Source organism: Drosophila elegans, unplaced genomic scaffold, assembly GCF_018152505.1.
Source record: "Drosophila elegans isolate 14027-0461.03 unplaced genomic scaffold, ASM1815250v1 contig_476, whole genome shotgun sequence".
Taxonomy (NCBI): Eukaryota; Metazoa; Arthropoda; class Insecta; order Diptera; family Drosophilidae; genus Drosophila; species Drosophila elegans.
In genome coordinates, this window is record NW_024545863.1 from 22,123,415 (window position 1) to 22,149,075 (window position 25,661).

Sequence of the window (25,661 nt, forward strand, 5' to 3'; positions counted from 1 at the left end):
TATTTCTGGTAACGGTAACAGTGCGATTAATTTAGAATCACCCGATGGTGACTGCTCTGCATCCCTGCAACATCGATAGTCCAAACCTATCGATTGCGCATCGATAGTTGTTTACCTTTTTTTCCCTAAAAAAAGAAACATTTACAAAACAAAAGTTGTCGCTGGATTGCAAATTACCAATGGCCAGAGGCATGCAGCTACATGGCAAATAAAATGTAAGCGGATATCCTGCGCTGGAAACCACATCACACTTTACCGTTCCCGGATGCGCTGCACACTAATTTGAGGCCCCGCATAATTGCCAATTGTGCCGGATCATGGAGCAGGATCAGGTCAAGGATGTGGAGCAGGAGCAGCACATGGAGATGGAGCCGAAGCCGGAGATGGACGTGGCGCAGGCTTATATAACACGGGCCAAGATGAATCCTGCCAAGAAGGACAATGAGAAGCGGCGACGCAAGGATGCCATGCGAAGGGTAATTACTGCGCTTGTGTGTGTGTGAGTGCGCACTGCTAGTGTGTGTGTTTTGAACCCTTGCAAAGAAGGTTTCAATTTTGACCACTATTTGGTTTTCATATTGCAATTATCTTTGGAAAACATCAGTATAAGTTAGCTCTTTAATGTTTAACAAAAAGCACTTATTACGCAGATCCCTTGTGGCTGTCTTTGTCATTACCAAATCCCAAATCAAACCGAAGTTTGCAATTTCAATGGTAAACTTTTCTAAAGATTTTTCTAAAATTATTTATACAAGTACCATAGAAAATAAAGATTTAACTTATTACCCAGATCATTGGCAGATGTCTATGCTATTAATATTATTATAAATATCATGTAAAGTGTTCCAAAAACAACCTACGAACTTTTTTATTAAAAACCCCTTTAAATTATAAAAACAATCTAATACCGTGGGAAAAATGACGACTTATTTAAAAAAAGATTTATTAATCTATGATAATCTAAGATTTATGAATCTTATGGAATACTCCAAACTATCCCTTTTGCTCTAAACACTAAACCCTTAAAATGTTATTCCAGGTGTCGATGATATTGCGGAAATGCGACTCGCTGCGCTCGACGAGCGACAGTCAGTTCCTGGAGAAGCATCCGGACATCGTGAAGGCGACGAAGAAGCGCAAGGAACGCGTGGAGATCTACAAGGAGCGGGTGGTGGAACGCGAGGATGCGCCGCACGTGATCGAGGCGAAGGTGGAGCAGCTGGCCAACATTATTTCGCAGGCCAAGCACTTGGTTTGCTATACGGGAGCCGGGATAAGTACGGCAGCTCTGATTCCAGACTATCGCGGCAGCCAGGGCATCTGGACGCTGCTCCAGAAAGGCCAGGAGATCGGGGAACACGATCTGTCGAGCGCGAACCCCACTTACACACACATGGCACTCTACGAGCTGCATCGCCGAAGACTTCTGCATCATGTGGTGTCCCAAAACTGCGATGGCCTGCACCTGCGATCCGGGCTGCCGAGGCATTCGCTTTCCGAAATCCATGGGAACATGTATGTGGAGGTGTGCAAAAACTGCCGACCGAATAGCGTCTACTGGCGCCAGTTCGACACCACGGAGATGACCGCCCGCTACTGCCACAAGACCCACCGCCTGTGCCACCGCTGCTCGGAGCCGCTGTACGACACCATTGTGCACTTCGGGGAGCGGGGGAACGTCAAGTGGCCGCTGAACTGGGCGGGAGCCACTGCGCATGCGCAGCGGGCGGATGTGATCCTCTGTCTGGGCTCTAGTCTCAAGGTGCTCAAGAAATACACATGGCTGTGGCAGATGGATCGACCTGCCCGCCAGCGGGCTAAGATCTGTGTGGTTAACCTGCAGTGGACGCCCAAGGACGGGATAGCCAGTATCAAGATCAATGGGAAATGCGATCGGGTGATGGCGCAACTGATGCACCTACTACACATTCCAGTGCCCGTATACACTAAGGAAAAGGATCCCATTTTCGCGCATGCTTCGCTTTTGATGCCCGAGGAGCTGCACACGCTAACGCAACCACTGCTGAAGAACGCCGACGAGGAGGAGGCCTTCACCACCACCACCGAGGAAACACAAGACTCGACCATCTCCAGCGAGAGCTGCAGCTACAACTACAGCGACCTGCCCATCGGAAAGGGTCCTCGCATCCGCACACCCATCAAGAATGGACGAAGGGTCAAAACCAACCTGGAGCTGCGTCAGAAATTCAAAGTGATCAATGGCCAGGATGAGGAGATTAAGGTGGAGGAGGCGGAAACCAATGGGGAGGTAAAAACGGAGACTGACTCCATCACGCAGCTTAAGGATTCATCCATTAAAACAGAGACTGAAGTAAAACTGGAAAAAATAGAAAGCCAGGACACCAATTTTAAGCAAGAGTTGAATCTTCTAGAGCTGCTGCCCAAGCTCGAACCTCTTTCCCTTAAAGAAGAACCAGAGGAGACGGTGAACAATGGTTTCCTGGAGCTGCCCAAGCTAGTCGCCATACAAAAAACTCATGGGAAAAGTTTTAGTGCGCACCCTATTGAGCTGAGATTGGAGCCAGTTCAGCTGCCACCGCTGGTGCCCATTGGAGCGCCGCTGTCGACGCCCTTTGTGGAGCCCAAGTTAGTGCTGCCGCCTGCCTTTCAGACGCTCAACATTCAGGTCCAGAGCGATGGCGACTCCACCACAGAGAATGAGAACGAAGAGGAGGTGGAGGAGCAGGAGGAGAAAATAGAACTGGCCCAGATGGATTTGCTAAGGCAGAACAGCGATGAAGAGTTGCTCCGCCAGCTGCCGACCTGGTACGATGCCAAGTACGCGTACTCCGGCCTGCACAGCATCCTGATACCGCCGCCAGCGGATCTGAACATCTGGAACTCGCAGGTGGTCCCGAACTTTGCGATGAACCGATCCGCCGCCAGCTGTGACTTCTGCTTCGATCGCTATGCGGAGCTAGAGTGCCAGTTCTATCGGCGGTGGAACCTCAGCCAGCGCAAGCACAAGAAACGAGCCAGGAGCGGTCGGTTCGTGGTCTGCGATTGCTGTCCAACGTCCGACGACGACGATGACTATGACGAGAATATATCCCTGGCGCACATCGCAGCGGCGGAAACGGCCAAGCGAAGGCAGCAGCTGAGCACGAGTTTCCCCGGAAACTGGCACGCACCCAAGCGGGATGGTATGGCAAGGGCTACAAGAAGGGACGAAAACGAAGGTAGATCGCCAAATGCTGAACCCAATCCTATACGGCCGTGATCCTATCCCCATAAACTAGGGTGGGTCGAATTACTGAAGAGCTGGCAGCACATCATTGAAAACTGGATTGTTTCTAGGAATAATTCAAGATCTAGAGCAACAAATTGACCTGCCCTAACCGAGACATATGCTCGCTTCAATAGTATTTTAGCTATAGGATAATAAGTCATAGCTTAGAAGGTAGTGCCAGCTAGCATAGTTTGGGGTTACGTTTTCATAATTTATACAAGTTTTTTAATGTCACATCTGCGTGTCCTTGTCTTTTAGGATTATATTTTACCTACGTCAATGTCACTCAGTTTTTGTCTATTTTAAGTTATTTATTAAGTCTTTTATTTAATTATGTAATTGTGTAACTTAATGTGTCTCAATTGTGAAACTCTTGACTTTGTATGGCAGTTTATGTCAGTTAATCAGTTAAATTGCTTTTATATTTTAGGGTTTTAATAACCACGCTTACAACCCATCTTCCGCCCTTAAATATTTAAGTTAAATAAACAAAAAAAGGCATTATGGTACAATGAAATCATGTCGTCTTTTACTCCGAATCTTTCCAGCGTCATGTTGTCAATATAATTACATTTAAATACAACACTATAAATCTCTTCAAAAATCAAAACTGCAATCGATTCGCTTTCATTATCTGTGTAGAACCAAGTTTATTGATTAACTTAAACTTAAAGTATTGCTATTTTAGTTGTAGTTTTGCGATCGCGTGTGTGTGAGTGCTTGTGTGTGATTACGTATTCCATGTTTAGAATGACCGGAAGCGGATAATTGGCTTCCGCTCAACCTTCAGGAGGTTTCAATCCCTGCGTGGGTGTGTGAGTCTCACGTGGAACATTGCAAAATACCCAAGAATCAACAGAAGACCAGGCAACGGAAACAAACAAGGGAGAACTACACACATAGAAAACAGCAGGTTGATTAGATTAACGCTATCGATCGATATTACTCGGGGGCAGGGCGTGGGCATGGGCGTGGATTTTTCAGGGTGCAAATACCGCACAAAACATAATACCTAGAGCTACGCCGAAGCAGCCAGTGGGCCAATATAAAAATACAAAGTTTCACAAATACAAATACCAATACAAATACAGATATGAATACAGGACGTGGATACGAGAAGCGGTGCCGATTGAAATATGGGTCTTTTAAATGCTCTGAGGACGCAATGTCAGCAGCGAATCACGTTTCCATATAATACAATTATCCAATTCCATAGACAGAAATAGGGCGCGTGCTTTGAGCACGTCGGCATTGAGATTAAAATCGCTGCGGCGATATTTTTTGAGTAGCGTTGTTTTTTGTTTTTGTTGTTTTTTTTTGTGGGGGGGAATGGAAATGGGAATGATTGCTTAGACGGGACTGAGACTAGAGCCGGGATCAGGTGCAGCTGCTTAGGCCACGTAGATGAACATATTAATGTCGTCATCGTCGCGCCTCATGTACTTGTGCTCGATGAGCCACTCCAGCTGCTCCTTGATCATCTTCTTGGACGGCAGGAACATGTTCTTCAGTATATCGATGAGTTCACCCTGAAACAGATTCATAGAATTGAACTTTGAATCTCTTGAATGGCCTAAAAGGCAATCCAACTACTTACCTGAAGCGCCGCGTTGTTCATCCGCTTGCGAACTTTCATGATCTTGATGATGGCCTCTTGAGTGCGCAGAATGCGCAGCTGCACAATGGACTGATTGTCCTCCTGCTGCGAGCGTTCCGTGCTCAACTGCAGGCGCCCTATGAGATTGAGCTGGGGGAATAAAAAAGCAGATTACGAAATGTCTACAATTAAACAATTATATGTGCTCACTTTTCCACGTCGCTGGGACTTGCCATTCTTGACAATGGCAAACTCTTGATTGATATAGAACATCGTGTTCTCGGCGAAATCCTTGGGCGAACTGATGGCCGACGGTTCCATGAGCAGGATCTGTTTCTTAATCTTGGGAAACGCCACCAGCGACCAAAGAGTACGCCTCAGTTCAGGATCTTCGAAGGACAAACAAAATGTTGAAACAGAGCCTCAAAGCTAATAAATAGTAAACCCTAACCTGGCAGTTCTGTGGCCAGGCGAAGATTCTCGTAGGAGATTTTATCGTGTTGCCGTTGATTCCAGGCAAACAGGACGGCCATTTGGAAGGTGGTCACATCCAGATCGTAGCGCCCAAAGTTATTCACAAAGGTGATGGTGCCATTGCTCATGTGATGATACCACTGCAGCTTGCGGCCGGAATGCTTCTTCTTGTAGAACTCCTCCACATCGGGTATGTAGTCCTCCAGCTCGATGGGCAGTGACACTGACACACGCTCCGAGCAGCGAGCCCAAGCGCCCGCGTTGAGTATTTTAATGTTGATAGCATCGTGCCGACTTATCGAGGTGCGGAATTGAGTATTCAGATCTTCGCTGACCTGCAGATTAAATAAAAAGGAATGTTAATTTTCTGAACTTGAAGATGATCTGGTAGAACCCACCTTAATGTCCTGGAACATGCGTGCTAGCCGGTTTACATAGTCCGCCGGCATGCCCACCTCGCGCAGCCACTCCACAATGTCCTCCTCCTTCTCACTGTCCGCACTGGTGCCCAGTATCAAGCTGTAATTTAATGGAAAGCGTAAACAAAGGTAAAATGGGAACAAGATTACATATTCATAGCCCATGGAATCATGTTGTTATAAAGCAAGTTTTTGTGTTAAAATATCAAAGAGCTTTCGATGTATATAAAGAATGTCCTATAAAACGTTTTCATTATACAAAATCTTTCTTGAACTTGATATGAACTTGAGTAACCTTTTGGGGTATATATTAATATAAAGAATTTCTAAAATAGCTTCTTACCGCCTCGTCAAGTGAACCTTGTGGTAGCGCATGAAGACGTCCTTGTTGTTCACGTATTTGAGGACCAGCAGGACATCACGGAGGCGGGCGTCGATCTGCTCGCTGGTGAGGCGTTTGCTGAGCGGCGTTCGCCGCAGCAGCATGTCGCAGTAGTTGGCCAGCAGTTCCGGGCATTTGCTCTCCGGCGCCGTGTATTTCACACCTCGATTGGCGATGCTCGTGGGCAGCTCCATTTTGAACACGCTGGTGTCGTTGACCACCGTCTTGAAGGCAATGTCGCGGGCTGTGAGGAAGCGGGGATCGTCGTTGAAGGCGTTGCGCACCAGGTCGCTGAACTTGTTGAACAGCTCTAGTAGCCGCTCTACGTACTTCTCCGAGTCCTGGGTGATCACCTCCGAGGCGGACAGCATGTCGGCCAGTCCGGCGGACATAATGTGCCGCTGCAGGTCACCCATCATGGCCTCCACGCCCACGCCATGCAGCACCCGATCCATCAGGCGGAACATGAGATTCAAGCGCTCCGTTTCATAATCCCTGATCAAAGCCGGACACTCGGCAATAATGGAGTTGAGATGATCCACTATTAGCACCTTGACCAGCGTGTAGGTGAGTATGCTGAAGCTGCTGGGCTCCAGATAACGCTTGGCCCTCACCTCCTCCTCCCGCAACTTGGAGTCGGCGTATTTCATGTAGGCCAGCACTCCGTTCTCCTGCTGCTGCTCCGCCGACTTGAGGCGATAGAACTCGGCGGTGGCCTTTAGATAGGCCATCTCGAAGTTCTCCCGGTAGATCTCCAGCTTGTCCTCGGCATTCGAGGAGAGATTCACATAGCTCTCGCGCACGCCCACCACCAGCTGGGCATCGTAGGCATCGCCATTCCGCTCGGCGTGCACTATCTTCATGGCCGACTCCTGCAGGCGGTGCTTGATGTCGTGGAAGATGTGCTTGTTCCACGAGTCCAGCATCAGTTTGCGCACCGGGCTGTCCTCCGTGGGATTTTTCTTGGTGCTGGTGGTGCTACTGCTCCCGCTTCCCGATGCCGCTGCAGCCGCTGAGCTTGTGGAGGCGGATGTGGAGGCTGCAGCAGCGGCGGCGGCGGCGGACGTAGAGGCTCCGGCGGCGGACGAGGTGGAGGCCCCCGACTTTCCTGCCTGATTGCTGCACGAACTGCCAGCTGCTGCTGCCGCCGCGGCACTCGTACTCGCTCCCGATGCCGACACGGTGGCGGAAGCAGAGGATGAACTGCCGCTGGAGGAGGGCTTAACCTGGGGTGACTGCTCCAGCTGGCGAAAGGGCAGCGGCAGGTAGTTGGACTGTGTGAAGAACTTGCGCCACTCCACAATGTAGGTGGCCAGGAGGGCCTGCTCGCCGCGCTGCGCCTGCACTTGACTTTGCGCCTGGACGATGAACTCGACGATGTCCTGCTGCAGGCAGTCGTAGATCTTGGCCGCGCCCTTCTCGTCCCACAGGCAAACGAAGTGGACGCCAAAGAACAGGTCCTGCCATTCGCGTTGCGACACCGTGTCCTGGCGCAGCAGCTTTAAAACTATCCGCCTCTTGTCGGGCCAAACTTCTTCGAAGATGTCCCTGTCCCGTTTCCCGATTGCCTGCCGCACAGGACAGAAATATAATCAGGGTATATAGTATATATGCATGTTGATGGTTCTCCCGCTGATCGGGTCACTTACCCGTAGCATTTTGATCGTAGCAATCTCTTTGTTTTTGTTGCTGGCTTCACTTCATTTATATTAGTTGTGATACCAGATTCTAAAAACATACAGCCCAGCCTATCGTTTAAAATTGTTTTGGCGATGATTTTGAAAATAACCTATCGCTTCAATTTTTATTTTCAAACTTTTCAACACTAATTATTTAAAATGAATAATATTTAAGAAAATATTTTAATTAGCCAGATATCAGCAATTGTTATTTAAAAAATATTTATTTTTAAAACTCCGATTGCCTATTTATTTTATTATACTGTGTGCAGTGAGCAATGTGAATTGATATCTTCTGACAAGTCTATTACATTCAAAAGCCCCAAAATCGTAACCGCAATAGTGTTTATTGATGTGTTTGCATTATTTTTTTGCGTTTGTCATATTTGAATAAAAGTCTGTTTCGTTTGCTAATATTGGCAAGTGTTGGGCAATGCGCGTGCTGAAAGTGCTTAAAAATCGAATTCCACTAACGACCTATCGACAGTAGCAGTCGATAAAAACAAAAAACAATCCCAATCAACGGAATGCAGCAAAAGTGCGGGAAATCTGCGGAAATGCTGTAACTCGCAAACAATTAGGGAAAGTTCCCCAGCTCCGCGATCGGCGACAGCCAAGTGGATCCGTTTAAAGTGTAACTGCCAAATGTTCTTGTCAATTGTTTTGTGAAATTCCCAAGTTTGCCTATTTCGTTTTGGTTTTTTTCTTCTCTACCTCTTCATGCGCGAGTGAGACAGAAGTAGTGTTCGCAACCATCGCCGCTAGCCATCTCGCTCTAGCATACGTCCCCGACCTAATGTCTGCGCGAGCGTATGTTTTATGTTCTCCAGGGTTGTCAGACTATTTCGTTTCTTCTAGTTCCATATTTTAAAATATCCCCAGTATTGCAAGCTTTAGTGATTAAAAATATTAACCGTATATATTATTTTGCTAATTTGTGCTAATATTTTAGAAATCTCAATTTTATTTTTAGTTCTCACAGACCTAAATGGCCAATACCAGCAACAAGTAAACAATAATAACACAAACAAAATTTAAGAGTTTAAAAAAGATCCTTAAATCGAATTTAATCATTTTTAATTATAATTTAAGTGTATTAAATTACATTACATAAAATATATTTTACGTCGTTAGAATATCGTTTTTCTATTACATTCCCAATGTTTATTTACAACCAGAAAAAATACGTTTTTGCAGACAAGTGGCAACACTAGTTTTCACCTTTTTTCCTTTGTGGAATTGTTCCGTAATACTAATGGTATCTTTGATAATTCAGGCTGCGGTCACACTACATTCACCATTTCTCTTTGTTTGCGGCGGCGGCGCTCGTTGAATCGGCCGTGCAAAACGAATAAAATCGTAGAAAATCGAGGAAAATGCACCAGCCCCGTGCGGCAATGTAAACAAACAAGGCTCAAATGAGCAAATGCAGATTAAGTGCTTCGATTAACCAGCAAAATGCGCGTAGAAAGGGAAATTCAGTGACGAAAACTACAACTACGTGCTGCTGCGTTCATTGACGTGACGCGCGAGCGTGAATGTGTGCGTGTGTGTTTGTGTGCGCTGGCTGCTTCCGAGTGCGAGTGTGAGTGATTCCCTATGTGTGTGTTGTTAAAAAAGCGTTTTTAAAAGAACAAGCCAGCAACAAACAAATCACCACAGCACGTCACAAATTGCAATAGAAGCAGCCACAACACCTCAAATCGAAAGCCCCCAACAACAACATCTGTCGTGTTCTCAGAGAGTGAGGAAAAGAAAGAAAGAGAGGGGCAAAAAGAAAATCAACAGTCGCGTGTGAAATGAAATTCAAAAAATGTCCGTGTGTGTGTGTGTTGAATGTATAGAATTGAGTAAGAAGCAGCGCGGCAAAAGGAAATAAGCAATAGCAACAGCAAAAACGGAACCAGCAACAACAACAAATAACCAATGAAGCAATCAAATTTGGCATAATATTGCATTAGCCGACGTTTGTCTCTAAAACCCCCCAAAAAACCATACATCACAAGCAGCACAAATCTTTTGCCAATGAGTCGCAGACAGTCATTGGATCGACCAGGTGAGAAAAAAATTAAAAAGGGAAAAAACCTCACTCGTAATCACGCTGAGTTTTGAGGGCGAGAGCATGCAGCATCAGATTTTGATTTTAAAATGCACTTTGCGCATGTTCTCTTCTCGCTGTTTTTCTCTCGCTCTCGCTGCTCTTCGTTTTTCGGGCTAAAAATAAACGCGCTCTCTCGAAACGCTGGCTGCGCAGCTGCTCCCAAACACTTGAACTTTGTAAACATCTCCAACAATCCAACCAATCGGTTATTGTTCAGTGACAAAAACCTGCATTTGAAAATTAATAGCTTAAAAAAAAACTAAATTACAAATATGAATGGAGGACAAGACAACTATTTTCTTTGCTTGCTTTTCACTCGCTCGCAATTCTATTTTTAACACAAATTTTATCACTCGAGCGGGGAAAAGAGAAAGTATCTGTCACTGTCTTAAGCAAATGTAAATGTGGCTCATATAACCCTCCTCTTTTAATGTGTGTGTGCGATTGGTAAGAAAGCAACTAAAAACCATAAAAACCAAAAATTCAACAGTTTAAGTTTGTTTTGTTTGTGTTTTGTTTTCGACAGGGCCATAAATATTATGGACAAAATAATTTCATGGTAAAAGCCAAATGAATAACAATAAGGTTGATAATATTTAAAACTTTGTTCATTTTTTTTTTTGATTTCTGCTTCTATTCTAGAAGTGTTTTTTTTTTCAACATAAAATCTTAGAGATCAATAAGATACTAGGTTCAAGTAAAAAACAAGAAATCTTTTTTTACACAACGAGAAGTATGTTTTGACAGATTTTTCACTGCCATGGTGGGACTGGGTAAATAATAATGGACTTAGGCTTTGCTGTTTTGCGTTGAGGAATGCTGTCCACTTATCAACTGCAATTAGCGTTGAATGCTAGTCGTGCAGCGCTTGGAAACTCAGACTGTCCGGCCTTCCTTTAATTTATTTATAACATTCAATGTAAACTCTGCTCAAGCGCCAGCCAAACAGCACAAACAATTTTCGATGCAAAACAAAGACAACAGCAACAAAAACAAGGGGCTGCAGTCGCTTTTTTATTATTTGCCGCTTTTGTAGGTCAGGGTTGTCGTGTGTAATGCACCCGTACAAAACGTGCCAGCAAATTGAATGAATAAGCGTGGCTACCGACAAACCGTCCATATATTCTATTGCAATTGCATTTACAACAATTGTAGGGTATTGCCACAAATAACACCCAAATAAATAAAGCGTAGAATCCCAAATTGCTGTGTAAAATTTCGCGTGATTTCCCACTGCAGCTAATAACCGGTTTAAGGCAGGTTAAACCACCTTGATTATGATCTATTTTATTCGCAAATAGCTTCCGTTTCCACTTAAATAAATGTAACAAGCCTGCCGCTTTATTTTATCTTGTTATAAATATAAGTTTTCCTAGTTTTTTGAAACAAAAAACTGTTCAGGCTATAATTATTATAAGGAAAATGAAATATTTCTACGAAAAAAAGATCGCAATTAAGGTTATTAAGATCATTTTTACAATAGTTCTTGACAAGCTGCGATTTCCCAATCTACACTGACCTTATTTCTACCCAGTACTGAGAATGTTATCGATATTTACACTGTTTACATGCGATACGAGGGTTAGCGGAGTTATACAAAGACGTGTTGGCAATGTTTACACTGGAAATGTTTTCCATCTACCGCTTGATTGATTGTTATTATTATTGCCTGGGACAAATCACTCTGGAATTTCGGTTCAAACTCGATTTAGAAAGCGGACCATAAGTTTACCCTTGGAATTCATTTGGTGTAGGCGTTGCGGCGAATCTTATTCGATTTGTTTTTATTGCTTCGATTTTCGCGCTGTCTTCTTCGCGTTGACTCGTGACAAAGAGTCATTAAATTCTGTTTAAGGTGAAATCGATTTTCCGGACCATTAGGCGCCGTTAGAATCGTTGCCTATTTAAATTTTCACATTGTTTAATTGTACTGCGACGACAGTTTGGTTCAGAATTATTTATTAATCAATAAGTAAATGAGACCTTATCAAGGTTACTACTCAGATTGTGTACTTTGTTGTTGTAAAACATTTCGTTATGTTGGCTTGTTTTATATCGGATTAACCAACTGATAAGCAATAACTTGTTGCTCACTTTAAGTGCAAATGTTGTTTGTGGTTTTAAAATTAAGGGAAACAAACAAACTGGTACATATTTTAGGGATAAATGATTTTGTTTACGAATAAGTAAACTAAGATTGTTGATACGAAAATGTGTAGTACATTAATTTCACGTTCTATATATATTTAATAAAAATCTTGATTAGTTTTGATGACTCAACCTTCTTTGGATGACTCGTCAGAGTTACATACATATATGCAAACTTAACTTTATATACGTATTTGCTTAAAAGCGCAAATGTTCGTGTTATAAAGAGCTTAATAAGAACTTATTCCTCGTGCCCAGTATTAAACTAGCTATAAATTTTATTTGCTTATCAACTGAGAGTTTTGTGAGCGAAGCACTACCGAGGTCTTTTTTTCTCTCACGATAATTTTCCAGCAATTTTTCTCTGGACTGGAGTTGTTATCAGTGCATTTGTTCTTTGTAGTGCCTAATTGTTCTTGGCTTTTTCGCATTTGTGCAATGATTTACGAGTGCCAGGCAAGGCCAAGAACACTGTTGGGCAATTCAAATTTTATTAGCATATAGAAGGGTCTCTAAAACCTCCTTGTCGCTATGCCAAGCATCGTCATCCTCGTCGTCGAGTCACATCATTAATCTTGGCACACAAAAGAGCCGCGACCTCATCTCGAAACGGCAAAAAGTTGGCAAAAGTTACCAAAGCAACGCATCCGGCTATTAGCTCCCCTCGCACTCGCATTTTCGTTTTTTCCGCTTTTCCTTAATGAAATTGCTTTGATTTCTGGGAAAGCTGGGAAAGTTTTCTCATCTAGCGTCGAGACTTGTACAGAAAATTACACGAATCCTTGCGGTTTGCCCTCTTTTTTGAAGTCTGACTCTTTCTTTGCCGAGTTAATAAAACTGGTTGTCGGCCGAATTTGTTTTTTGTTGTTTATATCTATTAATATTGTTGTGTTTACTATTTTGTTTTAAATTAAAAACCTTTTCAGAGACACACTAAAAAAATGTATTCTGTGTTTAATAAATATACAAGTTTTTGGAACTGCAAATAAAATAAAATAAAAACAAAAACGCTACGAAAGAATAAACTTGTAAACGTAGATGAAAGGAAAATGTAGGCACCAAAACTTAAAATTTACTTATTTATTTAAAGGTATTACAAAAAATAATTCCCACTAATTTAAAATTTGTTCATCAAAAGATTTTAAAAGAAAAATATGGTCTTTAAATTTGTGAAGAATTAAAAGCAAAATAATCGAATTATAGATAAAATGAGACAAATCCTTAGGGTTGGTCATTTGGCGGTTGAGTTAAAAGTTGACACATCTTTTTGGGGGTTAATCGCGCGCCGCTGGCTGCGATGTGTATCTATCTATTAAAAAATCGGGGCGAGTCGAAGTGGCCAAAAGACGATGTGGAAAACGACGACGACGACAATCGCGAATGCGCTCTCAGGAAATTGTTTTTGGGAGCACGTCGGAATTAGCGCCAATAACAACAATGGGCATGCGAGCGAGCCAGGCAGAAGATGAACCCTCGTGCGAAGTCAATTTCCCAAGTGAAAAATGAAAAATCCACAAAAAACGCTAAACAGTAGGCTATGCAAAAAAGTTAATTTTTAATAGAAAATATTTTTAAAAGAAGTCGATAGAAGCAACCAAGCCACAAGTTCTTTTAATTTCTTGTACTTAAAAACAATAATATTCAAAAATAAACATTTTTATAAGTATCGCAAACAACCACAATTTTTTTAAAAAATATAAATAATTAAAAATAGGGGAATCATCTTAAAAAATAAACAGCACATAATAGTAGGCAATACATACAGAACTTTTCAGGATGTCGCAGCCTTTATGTCGTTTATTGTTGTGGCACATTCGATATATTTCCCCCCAGACTAATCGACCAATTTCCGATTTTGTCCATGTATCATTCCAGCCCGGAATTTCTACTGCCGGTTCCTAACTGTGAACTGTGGCTGGGGTCATTACGGGTGCCAAAAGGGGGTCAGACGCAGGATGGGCATAAATTATTTTTGCCTCCCGTATGTCTAATATGGTGGCGACGGATATGCGGCTGCTATCCGCCAGTTAGACATACACCGTACAGCTGTGGTTGGGTGTTTAGGTACACTGTGAAATTTATAGTCGGCAAAAACTATTCATATTTTCAAATTTATGGTTATCGAAACTTGAGAAGTCAAAAAAACATGCCTTATTCGCAAGGGCTTCATACAAAATATTAAAACAAAAATATTATTTGCTCTTACAATAGAAGTGAATCTACATAATTTTTAATATAAAAGAAAAATATGGTCGAATTTTCCAAACCGGTACTGTGTATTGAGTGTGCGTTAGGATCTCACACCCCGTTAATCGATTCGGTAACAATTGTTGTGAACCAGTGTTGTGTTGTTTTCATTAGGGGTTATTCCGGTTTGATCTCAAGCAGGGCACGAACAATGGATACGGAATGGAGCCGGCAAGGAAGTTTTCGACGTCCCAAACCCCTTACTAAATCCCAATTCCAGACCAAAACCAGAGCAATACTCGTTGCTCACCTTCGTTCGCAGGACCAAAACACACACACACACGCACACAAACTAGCAGAAGGGACCTTTCCTCTCCGCGTGCGTTTCATCTGTCAGTTATCCCGTTTGTTTCTCCGCTTGTTATGGCTGCTTGCTGTGTTTTTTGGCTCTCTGGAGAGTCGAGAGTTTTTGATTTTCGACATGTCGCTTCTTCAACCCTTTTTTCAATGTATTTTCATGCATATGGCTGTTTTGTATATGTATGTATATATGCGTGTGGAAAGTTTTGCATTTTTATTATAGATAATTTGTGTACAGGTTTTTTTGCGGCTGCCGCGCAAACTCCCAACTTTTGAACTTCTGCTGCTCCACACATCCTTCTCTGCCGATGCCACTTCCATTTCCACTTCCGCCCCATCCTCATTCTTATCCTCATCGTCGTCGTCCTGTCTGCACTCTGCATATGTTGGATGTTGTTTATTCCCATCCCCCTTTCCGCTCAATGTTGTTTTTGTATCGCTCCGCTCTTGTTTTTGTGTGTGTTTGTGTGTGTGTACGTGTGGGGAGCCATAATTAATTTTCGACGTTTGCCTGTGAAGTCTGGCAACGTTGCAATCAACCGAACAAGTTCTCTACATTAGAGAAAAAGAGTGAGAAAAGGATAGTGATAGATTGAAAAAGATACAGAAAGCTAAGAGAATTGTGTATTATTTGTTATTAATGGACAATTGCAGGAAATAATTGTATTTTCGAGAGTCTATGGAAGAAAATCTTTGAAAGTTCTTAATTTAGGCAAGCTATACCGGTTGTGATTTAATTCCAACAGATAAATAGCTATTGTTTTTCCCCTCTGAAATAAAAAACTCCTGTTTTTATTGCACCATATATGAATGTCGATTTAAATTCTATCCTTCTGGATCTGACTAATATATAAAGGAATTTTGTATTTGTTGTATGTTACTTTATTTTATATATCAGATCTCAAAATATATAACCAAAATATTTGATTTTTTAAAAATCAATTGAATTTTATAGTTTCTCCTTACAAAACTGGTTATATATTGGGATACAAAAAATGTATTCCCGTTAATCAGTATTAGAAAAGCACTCTCCAATAATGTGTAAAATAGGATTATTGTAAATGAACGCTGCAAATGTATGCAAACATGGCTTTCAAGGGAACAACCCCAAAGGTAGCCAAACATATGCCGCCGAACATAATCTGGTTGTCAAGTGAGATTAGCAGATTTTTATCCTCCTTTTCCCTTTCCCTCGCAAGCTCTATTGAACACAAAATAACAGTTGGAGTTACAGCCTTTTCCCTGTTTCAATTCGAAGTGATGATGTGTTGTTATTGGCTTGATCTGTACCCTGCTTGACAAACTTCGAGGCAAGAACAAACACCAGGGCCCAAACACAATACAAAATGCACATCCGATGCTCACCCATGGTTGCATTATTAACGAAATTTTACCGCCTGATGAGCTTTCAAATTCAAAAACAGGGTAAAAGGGAAGAGCCCCGGGCATCTTACTGCACTCCAGCGGATGCATTTTGCATGTCATTCACTTTCAACGTGGAATCGCTCATGTGTGCATTTTGCATTTCTGCATTGTACGATGCCACTTGACATTCACATTCGCATTAGTAGATACATTGGGAAGAGGAACTCCTCTGGTTAATGGGTTAATGGTCTTTGAATGTTCATGGCCTGCCACTTGTGCGTTTCTGCGCGAGAAACGATGCGGAGAAACATTCATGGCAAATTTTGTAAACATTACTTCGGTAAATAGCTACATCATAAAAAAATGTAGAACTATATATTGAAACAGAAATATGTAACAAAAATTGATGATTTTATTGGTAATGTTTGATTAGTTTTTAATAAAAATTCTTAATAAATGGGAAAAACTAACAGTGCACAATTCGAATTTCAACAGCCTTTGAATATTGAAATGCACAGTATGCACGCACGTTCCACCGAGATATGTTCAAGTACATATTTAATGCATGTTTGAGCATTATGTCGGCCGCCAGTTATTATAATAAAACCGAATTTGAGTTTGCTTTTTGCCTTCCGCCACGCTTGGTAATTTTCGTGCCCCTCGGCTGGGTTTTCGGCACCGAATCGTTCTGCTTCTGAATCGGGTTTGGTTTATTCTGTCGGATGCCTCATTGTGAATTCAACGGGTAAACATTTGCACAAGTGTCCGGATCGTTAAAGACAGTTATGAACTTTTTCAGCCGCGAACTTTTCGAAGCGAAAGATGGTTAATAGGGAAAGGTGGCCAGCACCAAATGATTGCACAAGGAAAAAGTGTCAAACATATTGAATGAATTTAAATATTGCAGCATTTGATAGTTTTAGTTTTAAAGAAGTAAGAGTTAAATTATGAGTTGTATTCTCAAGCTTGAAAAATTGCAACAAGGTTGAAGTAATTACTTTCTAATTCCTTGTATCCAAAGAGTCACAGCTTTGAGGGTCCAGTTTTCACCCGCTTGGCAGGCGTCTGAGTTGCTAAATGCCGGCAAATTGTGATCGCGTGCTTAAGGAGAGAAAGGGTTAGTGTCCGAGAAATGCAACAAAATCGAAAGCGGCACGAACAAGGGGGACTACCAAGGAAGTTGACCCAGTTCCAAGTGGGGGGAATGAGATACAAAGACCTTAATGTTGTTGGCCAGCAAAAGTGGAGCTTAACTTTGTGTGCAATGTTGAAGAAAACTTTGCATATTACGGGTAGGAAAATGAAAATGCAACCGGGGACTGCTGGCTCCCTGGCCTCCAGTCGGAGTGGACTGACTTTGAAAGTGAATTGCTTCCATAGCTCAAACCACTTTCCAATGCGCCCATCCACCCCCAACCACATACTACTTCCCAGGGCCATTTGCATAGACCAAGGGGTAAAGTCCTCATGCTGTTATAAATGATGACATGCATGAATGAATGATTACGTTTCCGAGTTCCAGTTCCTTTTTTCTCTTTCTTCCTCGATTGTTCATTTCAAACAGCAACAGTTTGTTTCATAATCCAATTATTGTCAACTTGGTGTCACTTTTCATTGAGGAAATTGGAGATGTTCCACTCCACCCCATGTTTGCAAAGAGTTGAGTTTTATGATATACTTTTATGGAGTGTTGATTGGGGGAGCACTCAACCCTGAAACCGATTTTACGAGCCATCCTTTTGAGGCCACTGGGTGCAAAAAGTGCTGTCTCTTTGTTATTCTCAAGTGTGATTATTTGATGCTTGATCTATGGCTTACTTAATCCCTGTGACAGCCATAATTCCCCTCGTTCCGCTCTGTCAGATCGAGCAGTAATCAATCAATTACCCTTAAAGGTTCTGCTAATTACAGCCGGATAATCCAAGCCAAAAATAGCTAAATAATAAAGACCTGGCAGCTGCAGCCAAAGCGTGTAAATGGTCGATAATGATTGCAACGATATAAAGAGGGAACATAGTCCAAAACTGGAAGATATGTGTCGGAAGGAGGAGGAATATACTTCCAAAGTCGAACAAAAGCATCTGCCGTCGTTCGCAGTTGTTGGTGGTGGCATGTAATCTAAACAATACCTGCCGGCCATATCGGCATCTCGCATTTCGCACAGCTAACTCCTCCTAATCCAAAGCAGTTCAATCAGGAACAATGAACCAAACAAAGGACCGAAGAACAAGGAGCGCGGAGACGACGGGTTGAAAACGAAACACGGAGTTTATTGACAGAGGGGCAAACATGGCAGGTCCACCACACACACTGCCCAACAGTTGTGGTCAAGACTCTAGGATTATTTGATCAAGATTTGGGGGACAATGCACACTAATTGATTTATTTGGTCGACATATGGTTAATAAATAAATCAACAAATCTGAGACCTCAGGAATTGTGGTAAAATATTTAACTCATAATAAGGAAATTTTTTATTAACCCTTCAGAGAAAGGACATCTTTCAAGATTTTCCTGTTTACCATTTAAAACCCACTTGATCTCTTGCTGGGGAGCTATTCTTTCGAAGACAACTGTGTATGCCTAGAAGGATATCACATGCCGTTTTGATGCTTTTGCAGTACAGGTAGCATCCATCGTCTTTGTCCGTCTGTTAGGCAGCTGCAAAAACTGCAGCAGCAACAGAAATTGGCCAGCCACTTACTTACCGTTCCCTCCGCGCTGCCCCTTCATTTCGAGTTCTTTTGAGCCAGGTTATTTTCAAGCATTTGATCCAGGCAACCAGGTAACCAACCTATTACCTGTTGTAAGAATGTATCTAACAAACGCATGCACACACATTTGAGCACTCCATCTGCAGATTGATTCTGTTTTACCCTTTGTTCGTTCGTTCGTTGGTCTTCACTTGCCAAAATTGAAGATGGATGGATGGATAGTAGGAATCGAACGCATAGAATGGTTGGGATTGCCAGAAGACTTGCCGATGCAGTGCGGAAAAGTTATAATTGCAAGATGTCTATATGGGGCCATACAGTGAAGATGAAGTCAGTGGAGATTGGACTGCAACTCCATGGGTGGTGCTAACTTTATTTGGCCACTCAACACAAATCACAGAATTTCAATCAGCAACAATACCACAGTAATTGCTTTTATATGTAGATCGATTGGGTTTTCGATTATTAAATAACTTTTTTAACAAGAAACTTAAATGTTAACTTGAGATTCTGCAGTTTTAAAAGCGTATTTTAAATGTTGGTGCCCGTTTCCTTATTTTCATAGTAGGCTTTAAATTGGGAAGTTATTGTGAAACTTATAGTTTGAAACTCATTTTAAACCGATTATTTAAATATTTCCTTAAAATTTATATATTTATTTTTATTAAACTATTAAAATATATATATTTCACATTAAATTGTTTGGTAAATGCTACTCTAAAAGAAGTCGAATTTGAATAGTCAAACTCTCTTTTTTCAATCAATATTGCAAATCAATATAATTTTTTTATTCATAGCTTTGAAAAGCTTTTTATGATTTCTTTCCATTTTTTCCGAAGGTAATATACCAATAAATAATTTAATATAGTAAAATCAATCGGTATCTGCTCATTTCCGGGAGGCCACTGTATGGGAATGTTTCTGTGAGTACGTATGTGTTCATGTATCTCCGCTCACTCTGCATGTGCTTCGCATGGAAACGGAATTTCAAACTGAATTTCGCCAATCGCCAGCAACAAATGCACGCGGGGGGAGGAGTGGGGTCTTAAAAGAGAGCAAAAGAGCGAGGAGGCGCAAAAGAGGGAGGCAGAGCGGGAGCAAAGCTCATCCATTAGTTGTCGTCACACACAACCTGAGATATATTTCCATTGTTCTTGCTTCTTCTTATTTTCCTCTTCTTGCTCTTCTTTATTCTATGAACTTGTGTGTGTGTGTGTATCTGTCATTCGGCCGCTCATTGTGTTTGCATAGGTAAAACGGGATAGAGCGAGATGGAGAGATGGAGCTGAGGCAGCGAGAGATTGACAGATAAACCTGCGATGAGGTTATGTTTACTGGACCACCTTCGCAGGTCCGCTCAAACAAATACGCAAGCACACACAAAGACCCTTCTTTCCTCTCTTTTCCAGTCTGTGGAAGGCAATTGACCGATGCCGAAGCGCATCTAAAAAGGTAATTTGCCTCACTTTTAAGAATACTTCATTCTCTGTTAAAAGAACCTCATTTAGCTACCTGCTCTCTTTGTAAAGTGTTTGGTATTGATGGGTAAAGTTATTTCACATTTAATGTGGAAACATTTCCCCAGCTCATAAGGGAATCGAAAAACTCAAATAAATCAGAAGATTGATCGATAGACTGGTAAATCATTCCGCGATGTTTATTTCAGTCATTTGTTGGTTACAAAATAGATATAAGATAGTATCCATGTCATTTCTCTTTTTGTGTTAAGCCATTTACTTATGATGCAACAAAATAAAACCTTTAAATAAATACACCTAAACTAAAACAGACATTTTATAAAGATTGGCTTTTGCCGTGACCTTTTGATCTCCAAGAACAATGGAAAAGTGGGTGTCATGATCTACATAATTTTTCCTTGTTGTCTTATACAATCGTTGTTAACAAAACCGTTATATGTTAATTAACAGACTATGCTATTTGCGTTTATTTCCCCGTGCTAATCATATTTCTTTTTGTTTTGTCATTCCAGGTAAATAACTCTCATAATTACGTGCCAGTAAAAAGGTAGCTGAATGTTTCTGGATATGCCTATGAAAGTTGGTAACAAGTTTTTAGCCACAATAGTGTGGAGCCCAAGTTCCTGATGATTTCTGAAGCAAATTATCTGTACCTCAAGTTTAACGACCTTTTGGGGTTACTTAACATTTAATTGGGGTAAAACGAGGGGCATACTTGTGGCCATAAACCCAAGTAATTATGCTAAGGAGATGGCGTCAAGTCAAGAAAGAGATTTTCAAATGATGTACAACATGAACGTGACAGACTAATTGACGAAGAAGCGAGTATCCTTGGCCAAAAGTCCTTGATGTCTTGTTATTTATTTATGAAGCAATTTTTAAAGGACGACGGCCACATAAAATGGCATCCTAAAAACTTGGCCAAGACGACGGGAGACGAGGAAGTGGATTAAAACTAATTTCCTACGTAATGCACACACTCTAGGAAGAAGAGGGGCTATAACTCGGGGACTTTGGCGGTCTGGCAGTCACTCAACTCAACTGAACTCAGCACATTTCGGTTCAGCCATTTGGCCCCAGAGAACGACACAAAGCAATCAAAGCGCAACCAACTGGGCGAACCGACCAACTTCCATTCCCATTCCCCGCCCTGGGTTCCCCGCTCCTTTCAACCACTATGCTGTCGGTCAACGGAGCAGAACCACCCGGTTGGACGGACGGACCCACCAACAGACAGTCAAACGAACAGCCAGCCACAAATGGCCATAAAATGAATGTGTATACAGTTGTGGTCAAAATAATGGCCCTAAAGGTTGGCACTCACAAAATTATGGTGGTTAAAAGTGCTACGAAATGTATTTGATTTTACTGGGATCCTCTTAAACATCTTAAATAATATATAATATAATACAAAACAGAAAGATACACAAACCAAATGTGGTTAAGATTAAATCATTCACAATATATGTTTTTTAGAAAAACCACTAGAATTATTGGTTAAAAATTTTTAAAGAATTTGAACCATCGTAAAAATATCAAATTAAATGATATATCTAATTCCTTAGCCAGAACAATGCTAGTATCTTGACCGCAAGTGTATATCCAAAAGAAGGAGCAAAATAAGGCGAAATTTCTGGGTGAAAAGAGAGGCAGAGAGGGTGAAAAATAAGATTAAGGTGGAAGGCTTTGAAAAATTACTTTGGCTACAACGTTATAATGCTAGCTGTTTTTGATGTTTTTGCTTTTGTTGGCTTTCAGCTTTGACATTTGTGGGTTAAAAAAATAATTAGCCTCATATATATAGGCTCAGAAACCCAAAACAGTTATGCACTGGAAAAGTGGATCAAAACTGCGTTATTAAACAATGCAATGATTATTATATTATTGTATATTAATAACCGGTAACCGGTAAAAAGTTGAGTGTTTAAATGTATGCATTAAGTTTCTTTAAAATATTTTATAATCTGAAAAGAAAGTTTAATATTTATAATTTCCAATAATAACCATTTAAATACAAATCAAAACAGCTACTTAATTTTAGTACCCTCATAATTTTGTTGAGTGTCTGTAATAAAGTCAAAACGCTCCCCTTTTTCTTCGCTTCGTGTTTTAATGGCTAATATAATTTGGCACTTTGATTGCTACAAGTCGGTGCGAAATAAATGATTATTTGGCATGTCGTGGCAATGAACCCAGACAATATAAGTACGAATTGCTCTATGAGTTGAGTCGGTCAATTAGCACGCAAACTCAATGCTCAAATATATACACATTAGGCGTTAGCAACACAATAATATATGGAGAAAAAATAAATCAGATTTAAATAAAAATACGTTTGCACAAGGAAATATCGACAAAATATTGAATACAAATTATTTTCACTCAAACGAATATGCTCTATCTTTTATTTGCTTTCACCTCTTTATTGCACCATGCATGAATGGACCGATATCGAAATGTATTTTTGGCAAGCGCACAAAACTCGGCAAAATTATAAATAATAAATTTGTAAAATGTTTTTATTTTCGTTTACTATTCGGCGTTTTTCTTTTTGTGCTGACTTTTAATAGGCCAACTACAACAAAATTTTTCGTGCTTGTCAGCATTTCTCACTGCTGTTTCTCTGATTTCTGCCACCCACTTGACCTGACCCATTGACGGTGGCTTGCAATTAATTGCTATCATCTGCCTACATTTTTCGAGTCTGTTTAGGTGTGCAAGTTTAATGTGTGAACCATTTTTAGCAGTTTGGTAAGCATTTTTTGACTGTTTGATTTGTTTTCGACTCATTTATAAGGGTCTCATGCGGGTAGTTGTGTTGAAAACTAAGCAAAAAGGTTACGAAATTCTTTATTTTCTTATCATAAGAAAAGGTTTTTATAAATGCATAATAAAATAGATTTTATGTTTGGCTAACTTACACTCTATTTTTATTTCAGACTATAAAACAATAAACGCATTTTTTACGTAGTCTAAAAAAAGTTTACAGCTTAAGCACTTTGAATGAGGGAAAATTCGTATTCAGAGCTTTTAAAATAAGTTTTGTTTTGAAAAAAACATACGTTGCTTTATGTATTATATAAAAAAAACCAAAGTGCTTTTAAAGGACTATTCACAAAACTCTTTTCAGTAAAATCTACTTTTCAGTCTGTCTGGCAGACAGACACTCCGAGAACCCTGCTGATAATCGGATTAGATATTCCAGTACTAATTGGCACTCGACAAGGGTGGTAAAATGTTTACTCAAACCGCTTCAATTGATTTCCCCCTGTCTTTTTGATGTTGGGCCACAAATTGTGGACAATGGCCCAACAATTTTCAGATACACACCTTGTCCAATGTATGTGTGTTTGTCCAAACAAATAATTAACATTTTTTGCATTCTGTTGACTTATTTTTCTGCCCATCCGCGCATTGTTTGCCATCAATTCTTACACTTGCCCGCAAAATGTCTAAATATTATGCTAAAGCAAACACATTTTGTAAACAGCTGCGAGTGCAACTATTCGCCCTCCCCTCGCGTTGCGCCTTATTCTTTCCTTTTGGCAGTGTTTTTGTTAGTATTGGCACAGTTTCAACAGCGGCGCACCGACCACGCCCTAATTGCCTCGGTATTGTTGCGGCCTCTTGGCTTTTTTGTGCCCCAAAATCGCTTGGGCCGAAGCAATTTGTGCGAGAAAAGCTTTGAGTTTGACCCACACACAAGAGGATAAATAAACAAAACACTTAGCAGCATTATGAATCTGTACCGTCCGAGTTTACACTGATGATTTTGACGGCAGGAAAGATAAATTAATGCCAAAATCATGTATGAGGACTGGGTTTTTGAACATTTTATGCAATTAGATATAAATTGGGATTTTTGAGATTTCCCATTTTTGGATTCGTAGAAAATTTTATATAAATATTTTTAAAAATTGAAAAAGGCATTTTTTTGTACATGTAAATAAACATTTTTAGTACATTTTTTTTTATTTTGTTGTTGTTTCTAAAATCCCTGAAAAAATTAGAAAAATACATCTTTGTACCTATATAATTTAACACACCTAAATCTATTTTATTGTAGTGGTCAGAAATGAATGTGCCATTTCTGGTTTTCTGGGTAATGACTTTTCCATTAGACTTTAAAACTATGTATCCTGGGAAGTCCCCCATTCCTCATTTCATTTCAAATTGCATTTGCCTTTGGCAATGGAAACATAATTGACAACTCTGAGTTTTCTTCACTTTTCTCTCGTTGTTTCTGCTATATGTTTGTGTTTCAGCTTCGTCTCTGATCTGCAACACTTTGATTTTATCGTCTTGAATTTATTTTCATATCCTTTTTGGCTTTCATTTGTCGTCTCGACATTTCATATTTAATGTTTTCCTTTGTCCGTCAGACAGATAAGGTGAGATTTCCTGAGACTTTGCACATTGGCCAGTGTCCTCAGGCAGGATGTTTTATGGAAGAGGGGATGGACTGTTTGTTGATTTCTTGTTTGCCCACAAAATGGCCGGAAGAGTGTGTTTAAATTGAGTAATACATTTTCCAAAAGCTACATCTTTTTTATCGTAAGAGATACTTTATTCCATATACGCTTTTTAGAATTACAAATTTTTCAAATTTCTGTCTAATTAAAACCAAAAAAGTATTCATTAAATTTAAACATAAAAAGTGAATATATTTTTTAAAAAATTTAATGTATTTCTAGGAACTAAAATGCTTTCATAAAAACATTTTGTGTGTGAGAGATAATAACTTTTGAAATTCAGCATAAAGTATCGTTTAAATGAGAAGGATAACTACATAGCAAACCAAACGATATGCCATGCCCCCCTGTGTATGAATCATCTTTGGTCTATAGGCCATGTTTTATTTATGCAGGTGTGTTTGAGATACGCCAATGCATATATCCGAGTATCTTTGTGCGTTTGTCATATTGCATTTTGCAATTACTCCTTGTCATACCGCAGATACGCACAAATACGAGTGTGTACACACACTAAATGAATGGACCAGGTCCTTTGGCAGCCTCCTTTTCCCAGCTCATCCGTTGTGTCCACCTGCTGTGTTGTCTGCGGCTGTTTGCGAGCGAGGAGAATTTAAATTATTTGCATTTATTTCGAGCATACATTTAATTAATAACCGGGCAACGATTATCCCCTACACTCAATGCCGTGGCATATGACACTAACGCGGTGGCTCGAATTTCTGAAACAGAATAAAACTCGAGGCACGCGACCCAATGGAACCCATTTTTTTCTGTGCGGTTTGTTCATGAAATGGGTACGTAAACACAAAATGTTTTTATAGCCGAGTTGTGTGGGAAAAAAGCAGACGGCGGAAAAAGACCAAAACAGAATACGTTTATCCGAATAAGTAAATGCTCTTTAGGTTAATTGTAGAAAAAATACAAGTTCTTCATGTTAAATCACCCTGAATGTTAACCAAACCCAAAAAGTCTTCTAAATCTATTTAGCTAACAATCATCTCCACTATGTAATGCCATTATCTTATAAATTCT

The 25,661-nt window shown here is 40.7% G+C and overlaps 3 protein-coding genes across 3 annotated transcripts in view; 2 read left to right on the forward strand and 1 right to left on the reverse strand.

Moving 5' to 3' along the window:
- Nucleotides 1-102: 102 nt before the first annotated feature.
- LOC108147245 (NAD-dependent protein deacetylase Sirt7) lies at nt 103-3,751 on the forward strand. The gene is given in 3 exon segments (XM_017273644.2): nt 103-476; nt 1,040-3,125; nt 3,128-3,751. Coding segments are annotated over 3 exon segments (2,322 nt in total). The 5' UTR covers nt 103-317; the 3' UTR covers nt 3,205-3,751.
- Nucleotides 3,752-3,870: 119 nt separating this feature from the next.
- On the reverse strand, nt 3,871-7,878 carry LOC108147244 (cullin-5). Its single transcript, XM_017273643.2, has 7 exons — nt 7,772-7,878; nt 6,084-7,690; nt 5,720-5,840; nt 5,299-5,656; nt 5,058-5,236; nt 4,848-4,997; nt 3,871-4,779 (listed from the first exon to the last, which is right to left on the reverse strand). Exons 1-7 carry the CDS (start codon nt 7,778-7,780, stop codon nt 4,642-4,644), a joined length of 2,562 nt encoding a protein of 853 aa, XP_017129132.1. The 5' UTR covers nt 7,781-7,878; the 3' UTR covers nt 3,871-4,641.
- A 414-nt stretch (nt 7,879-8,292) lies between these two features.
- Nucleotides 8,293-25,661, forward strand: part of LOC108147172 (mucin-17) — a 47,617-nt gene continuing 30,248 nt past the window's right edge. The window contains exons 1-2 of the mRNA XM_017273505.2: nt 8,293-8,435; nt 9,078-9,857. Coding sequence (XP_017128994.1) covers nt 9,827-9,857 — 31 coding nt within the window. The 5' untranslated portion in view covers nt 8,293-8,435; nt 9,078-9,826. The remainder of the gene's footprint in view (nt 8,436-9,077; nt 9,858-25,661) is intronic.

What these genes read in the sequence shown, in the direction of transcription:
- LOC108147244 (XM_017273643.2), bottom strand. An exon ending in AAGGTTCACTTGACGAGGCG is followed by an intron (nt 5,841 to 6,083) that starts GTAAGAAGCTAT and finishes ATTAAATTACAG; the next exon opens with CTTGATACTGGGCACCAGTG. An exon ending in GCATGTTCCAGGACATTAAG is followed by an intron (nt 5,657 to 5,719) that starts GTGGGTTCTACC and finishes TTTAATCTGCAG; the next exon opens with GTCAGCGAAGATCTGAATAC.